This window comes from Cebus imitator, unplaced genomic scaffold (genome assembly GCF_001604975.1).
Source record: "Cebus imitator isolate Cc_AM_T3 unplaced genomic scaffold, Cebus_imitator-1.0 Scaffold18, whole genome shotgun sequence".
NCBI lineage: Eukaryota > Metazoa > Chordata > Mammalia > Primates > Cebidae > Cebus > Cebus imitator.
Window position 1 is genome coordinate 551888 of NW_016107333.1, and position 7138 is coordinate 559025.

The following is a 7138-nucleotide window of genomic DNA, read 5'->3' on the forward strand; positions in this document are numbered from 1 at the left end:
AGAGACGGGGTTTCACCATGTTGACCAGGATGGTCTCGATCTCTTGACCTCGTGATCCACCCGCCTCGGCCTCCCACAGTGCTGGGATTACAGGCTTGAGCCACCGCGCCCGGCTAGGTTTTAGGATTTTTAAATGAAGAGCCACACATTGCATTTCATTGTTCGGTCTCTTTTCACCCAGCATGTGTTTGTTGGATGAATGTACTAACCTTCTGAAGAGAAAGGAAGCTCTGGTCACCACCTTCTCTTAACTCCACCCAAGATTTAAGTTTGAGTTGGAAAAATACTACCTACCACACATTGATGAGGATGTGCTTCTTGGGCTGGAATGCCTGTGCATTCATATAGAAAGCGGATTTATCTCCAGTGTGCTTGAACATAAGGAAGCTCCTTGTCCTTGTTCTCTTTGCCCCCTCCGCAGGCCTCCCCTGGAAGGGGAAGCAGGTTTGCTCACAGGGTATAATTACCAGGAGGGAGAGCTGCCAAAGCCCGCCTGGCCACTGTGTGTGGTCGCCACACTGCTGGGAGGGGCACCTGACTGGGGTGGGCAGCAGCTGGTAGCTGGGGTGACTCCTCCACAGGACGTGGTTAAAGCTGACTTCCTTGGCCAGCATTCCTCTTGCTCTGCTGCAAATGAAGAGCTGTTCTCTGTACCCTTGGGGCCTTTCTGCTTCTCTTGTCCACATCTAGAGGGGAAGGAAGATCAGCTTGTGCCTTCTAAGGAAGCTCTCATTTCTGAAAGGACCCACCATTCTCTCTACATCTGTGGTTCTCAGCAAGGGCAGGGAAAGGATGCTTTTGACATCCCAGAGCCTGTGAGTGCTGCTTGCACTTACTGGGCCAGGTCCAACGTGGCCAAAGATCCTTTGGGGCATAGGCTGGTCCTTGATTCTCAAAGTGTGTTAAAGAAGATCTAATTTATAGCAGATTGCTTGAAAATAAGGAGCCACCATTCATCAAATGCTGGGCTTATTTTCTTCCTAACAGAAAGACTTCTGAGATAGAACATGCCGCCTTTGCTGGAGAGTTATGAGGGCACATTTATGTATGTAAAGGAAGGACACTGTCACCACCTTTCTCTGCCTCCCGGTTGTGGGTAGGCTGTGGGAAGGGGGCTCAGAAAGCCCTGTGGTCAGGTTGTTGTTTCCCAGGCTAAAGCGCCCTGGGCTGTGGTGCCATGCCAGCAAGGGCCTGAGACTGTGCTGTGTGGACAGAGTGGCTGGCCCAGAATGAGGTGATTTGCATTGATGAGCTCAAGACAAACTGGTGAGAAATTATCCTTTTAGCCTGGCCCTGATTCAACAAGTCCTACTGTCTCTCTTTAGAAACAGGAACCAGCCAGGAATTCTTCCCCAGTGATCCTCCCTAGAGCCAGAGTGGGTAGTTGCCAGCCTAGCAAATTGCAAGTGGCAGGTCATGCTGGGAAGAAGAGAGGGTGTGGTGTGCTGTGGAAAGAGTCCTGGGCTGGGAAGTGGGCCTGTGTTCTTACCTGCTCTGTCCCTGACCACCTGTACCCTGCCCCTCCCTGTTTGTGAAAACAAAGGGGACTAAATCTGACAGTTTCTTCTAGCTCTGCGATACAAACCAAGGCTTTTGAGGAGAATTTTCTTCTTAAAGTTGCCAAAATAAAGTTTTTTTGTCTATGATGAACAGGGTTTTTTTTTTTTTAATATTCTTGGGACACTGAAGGACAGATGTAGGACTTCAAAAAGTAACTATTTCTGGGGACTCCGAAACATTCAAATATGTACGTTTTCACATATCTGTGAATCTGTAAATTCTCTGTAAAGCAGGCATGACGATAGTACTGACTCCACAGGGCTCATTCACTGATTTGTTGAGTTGCCACAGGAGCCCTTCGTATAGCACCTGACACGTGATCAGTGCTTCCTTCGTGGTCTCCCATTCTTCTGCCGCTCATCCTGTTACCACCACCACCTTCCCTGCTGCCTCTGGCAGCCATTCCCCTCGCTGCTCATTTGGGGCCCAATACGCACGTGTGTCCTTACAGCCCATATGAACTTGAAACCAGTGCCACTAACTAACCTTACAGCTGCCCCGTAAATAAAAATCTAGTGGGTCTTCTACAGATTTGCTTCTGTCATAGTTCTGGGAGAAGAGAGGCAGTGGAAAAAATGGGAAATGCCACAGCTGCTGAATTAAAGTTAAAAGTAGGTGTCCTTCGGAAGACTGTAAATAGATTTCTTAACTGCCCTCAGGCCTGGTGGCCAGTCTCAGCCCATAGTTATCCTCAGCTTCTCTGACTTCTTTCTCTACATTCTGTGGTGTTTTTCTGGCCGTTCTGGTATCTCTTTGTGAGACCTGCACCTCCTTTCTTGCCCCAGGAGTGTGCTCCATGGAGGGGTACAGCCTGGTCCCTGCTTCTGATTCTCACAGGCAAGGAAGCTGTGGGCTGGTGGAGCCTCAGCTGCTGCTTGTCACATCCCCACCCCCTACTCCGCAGACTCAAGTGGAAGGGAAGGTATTCCAAAAGAGAATCCTGAAAAGGCTGCAGGTGCAGCTGGGGGAGTCGCCTCAGCTGCCCAGAGGCCTCACCCCTCACCACTGAGCTCTCCCCGGTCATGCTGCTCCTTAGGCTCCGAAATCCGGCCTTGATGGTGACCATTGTCCTCCATGGAATCCAGTGTGACAAGATCCATCGAGGCCACTCTGAACATTTTGCTTCACCACTGCTGTAATCAAAGGGAAGGGGGTGAAACAGCACTGACTTTATAGCAGGAACCGTAAGAAGGAGAAGCCCAGACAGTCAGGGAGGGTGCCAGCAGGGGAAGGGCTTTGTCCTCACACCGTACGCCTCATCTGTATGAGGAAACACAGACTGCTCAACTGCACAAGTGCGGTTCACCTATTTTAATACCATGGGCATGTACTACTTGATAAATTAAGATAGCAGTGAGGTGTAGAGGGCAATCGAGAGAAAGGCGTGCAGTTCTCCAGGGGCACAGGGACTGCAGCAGTAAGCCCTGAAAGAAATTGCTCCCTGTCTCTGGGGAAGAAATTCTCTCTAGGGATTATAAATTCAGAGAGATCCATCATAATTGCAGTGGTTTGTTTACGCTCCAGGGAGCAGGTTCCTGGCTGCATTTTCACTGCCCTGCAGAGCTCCTGACCTCCACTCTCAGGAAGGAGGGTGTGGGGCGCAGTCTGCACCTTCCTCTCCTCGTGTCGCCTCCTGCTCACTAATGCTGCTGGAGCGATCTGCCCTCCCCTGTGATTCTGTGCAGCTCAGCCATCCTGATGGGCAGTGGGAATGTCCAGTACAGGTGCCAGATCACCCATGTTGAGGCCTCGGCCCTGTCACGGTGCGGTCCACGTGCAGCAGAAGTGCTTTACTGCAGAGCTCTCTGCTGATTAAGAAAATCGGAGAGTAAACCTCCAAATAGAGAAAAAAAAGATGGTCCCCCTTAGGGAGAACCACCACTTAGTTTGGTGGCCATTTCCCCAACAATGTTCAAGAAGTCCTTCATTTACTCAGCAAACATGTATGTATCCCATTATATTCAGAGAGGAGTGGGGCGTGCACACCCACAATAAATAATGTACCATTAGCAAGCACTGCTTCCTGTGGATCAGGTAATGTGTTAAACAGGTCACTTTCAGCACTCTGAAGATAGGAACCATTGCCCTTTTTCACTTAAACTCAGAAGCTAACTGACATGTCCTAAGTCCTACAGCAACAAGGTTGCGGTCAGGTTTTAAACTCGGGTCTATCTGACTTCAAAACCCTGCCTTATATATTCTGCTTTGTTGCTTCAGTAAAAACCTGTGTCAAGAGGAAGGCAAGTGTCGGAATCCGGTGAAGGGGGTTCAGCCATGATAGTCTTGCCGAGAACCAGGACACCTTGAGTGCTTTCTCCAGCTCCCCACTCTCTTCTGCCAGCTTCTCACAGGCTGAGTGCCACTTTTGCCAGTCAGCATGTTGGAATTACCACTGGGCAGTGACAGGCGCTCTTGTAGTGCCCATGCCACAAAATGCTCTCAGCTGCTGAGGGAGAAGCCTGTCAGCTGCAGTCAGTCCTGATAGCTGCACATGTAGGCAGGAGGTGCTCCTTTACTGGGAACCCTTCGTACAGCTAGAGACAGGCCAGCCCGGGACAGAGCCCTAGTTGTCACCCTCAGCTGACTACCTGCCATCCTGTCGCCTTCAGCATTTTGTGTTTCTGTTTTTCCAGGGGTTTCTTCCAGAAAACAAGTTCAATCACACCCTGGCTGAGCCTGTTCTTCGAGATACGGGCCCCCGCAGGAGGGGGAGGCGGCCTCGGAGTGAACTCCTGAAGGCTCCTTCCATTGTGGCAGACTCTCCCTCTGGAATGGGGCCACTGTTCATGAATGGACTGATTGCTGGGATGGACCTGGTAGGACTTCAGAACATGAGAAATATGCCAGGCATCCCCCTCACTGGGCTGGTGGGGTTTCCAGCTGGCTTTGCCACGATGCCAACGGGTGAAGAGGTCAAAAGTACCCTGAGCATGCTGCCCATGATGCTGCCGGGCATGGCTGCTGTGCCCCAGATGTTCGGCGTTGGGGGACTCCTCAATGCACCCATGGCAACCACCTGCACTTCCACCGCTCCAGTGTCTCTGTCAAGCACAACGAAAAGTGGTACGGCGGTGACTGAAAAGACTGCGGAAGACAAGCCAAGTAGCCATGATGTAAAAACAGACTCTTTAGCTGAAGACAAGCCTGGTCCAGGCCCATTTTCTGATCAGTCTGAACCTGCAATAACTACCAGTAGTCCTGTGGCTTTTAACCCATTTCTCATCCCAGGAGTGTCTCCTGGACTCATTTACCCATCCATGTTCCTCTCCCCTGGTATGGGCATGGCTCTGCCAGCCATGCAGCAGGCCAGACACTCAGAAATAATAGGTCTGGAGAGCCAGAAGAGGAAGAAGAAGAAGACAAAGGGGGACAACCCCAACTCCCACCCAGAGCCTGCTCCCAGCTGTGAAAGGGAGCCCAGCAGTGATCAGAACTGTACCGAACCCAGCGCCCCTTTGCCCACAGAGAGAGAACATGTGGCACAGGCTGGGGAAGGGGCACTCAAAGACTCCAACAACGACACCAATTAGAACTTTTTTCATTTCGGAAATTGTGACTTGTAAGTTTCTTATCCCATAAAGGTTTGTTACTTCCCTCACTTCACCTCCATAAGAACCTGTGTTTCCATAAGTAAAATTACCTACCTGATTTCCTGTCTGAGAACTACGGTAACAGATGTTAATAGTCGCAGGGTCTCACCACTTTATTAGATAAGTGTCGTCTACCTAGTCTAGGAGGCACAGAATTCTCATTCTGTTATCCAGTTCATTCCAGCAGTCGTAGTTGATACAGTACTTGGTGACACGCCCTACCCCCTTCTCTTCCAAGTTTCCCACTTACTTGAGGAGGAAAAATGGCATAAGAAAGCTGTCTAGGGATTTACCATTGAAGGGCCGAAGAACAGACAAAGAGGAGCTCTTTTCCATGAGCTGGGTTGCACAGAAAGAATGTCACAGGGAACCAAAAAGCACAGAAAAAGGAAGTGCTGGTGCATATTTTTGAGTTAAAATCTTTCCCTATTTTATGATTACTAAGTGAGTAGTATAGACAGAAGCATATAACTTATGGTTGAAAATACATATATTCATTTCTTTATAAAAATCAAAAATCTCACCGGTAGAAATATAATTTCCCCCTTCATGGTTTTTCAGAACCTGCAGCAAGAAGAAATACTGATTAGGCATTATTTTCTATACATCCCTCTCTCCAGTTAAAAGATGCCTCTTGCTTCAAGAAAGCTTTACCCACCACGAGTTATTGCTGGCGACGGGGGTGGGGGCAAGGACCCGCGCTCCGTAGAGCTACATGCTGCTTCACAAGCACACGGCTAGCACTCTGCTCTCACCTGGTTCGCTTACAGATTTCTCTAGCCATTAATTTGTCTTTCTGTGTTGAAAGAGCACCAGGACCGAATGGATTTTCACTTCAGGCTTTCCTTCACCCAGAATAAGGCTCTTTATGGAGCCCGAGAGAAGACAGTGGCCCAGCAACTTTGCCACTTGCTAGTAGGTCCTCTGATCAAGAGTATCTGAGGCTGTCAAGTGGGTACCACCCTTTATAATACAGCTGTGAAAAGTTACTTCTCCACTAATTTCTCCATTCTGTTTATATCTTACAGTTAGACCCAAATTCCAAATTATCCGTTAATCAAAACTGCATTGCACATCAACATTATTTTCTCTTCTTCCTCAGTTTCTCCACATTTAGGAACTGAGAAAGAACCTGCCTAAGCAGCACTTCCCCATTTCCTTTCACCTTCATGTTAACGTCCCTTCTGATGGTCTCACTCTTCACAGGTAGTTCACACTCTGACACTTGAAGTAAGCTCATGGTTCAGTACTCTGGGGGCGCAGGGCTGCGCAGAACCCTTGGAAATGTTGCAAGTGTTACTAGTACCAGTTTCACTTTTTGTTGTTACAATTTACTGTATTTTTTACTTTTTCTGTTACAGTTTTGCTAATTTATCAGAAGGTCCAAAAGTTTGACATAACTATTTCATTTTGCATTATTTATTTATGATGCTTTTGTCATTGTCTTTTATACACTTGGGATTATAAATTATGTAAATGTTAAAATGAGCATCTCAAAGAAGTCTGTTCAACCGTGACTGAAAAAAATCAGATGTATCTTCAAAAAGCGGAGTCCCAGTTTTATGAATCAGAGATATAAACCAGAAATTCTATAACTGATCATGGAAGAAGAATCCAGTAATTGAGCAAATCCTATTTCATGACATCCTTGTAGCATAGATGGTCTACAATGCTGACCACAGATTTCTTGGAAATGCTGCTCTATTTCACTAACATTTTGTTCAGTTTTGCCTCCAGTGGAAGCAGAAAGGGTTTTTTCAGCTGTTAAATCCTAAAAATCAATATAATTTATTTATGTAAAAAAAATAACTCAATCAATATATTTTTGAACCTTTTAAGTACTAATTTTCTTTTTATCAAGTAGAAAAAAAAAATGTATTTGCCCTAAATCCTTAAAATACAAATGCTATAAAAATTCCTGTATCTTGAAAGCCTTACTGCAAATGAGTATTATAGACATCCAGCAGAGTCTGGTTTTCTTTGTTGTC

At 47.3% G+C, this 7138-nt stretch overlaps 1 protein-coding gene across 1 annotated transcript in view; it reads left to right on the top strand.

Moving 5' to 3' along the window:
- Positions 1–7138, top strand: part of CHD6 (chromodomain helicase DNA binding protein 6) — a 199449-nt gene extending 192311 nt beyond the window's left edge. Inside the window, exon 37 of the mRNA XM_017511844.2 lies at positions 4194–7138. Within this exon, the coding sequence (XP_017367333.1) occupies positions 4194–5090 (897 nt within the window). The 3' untranslated portion in view covers positions 5091–7138. The remainder of the gene's footprint in view (positions 1–4193) is intronic.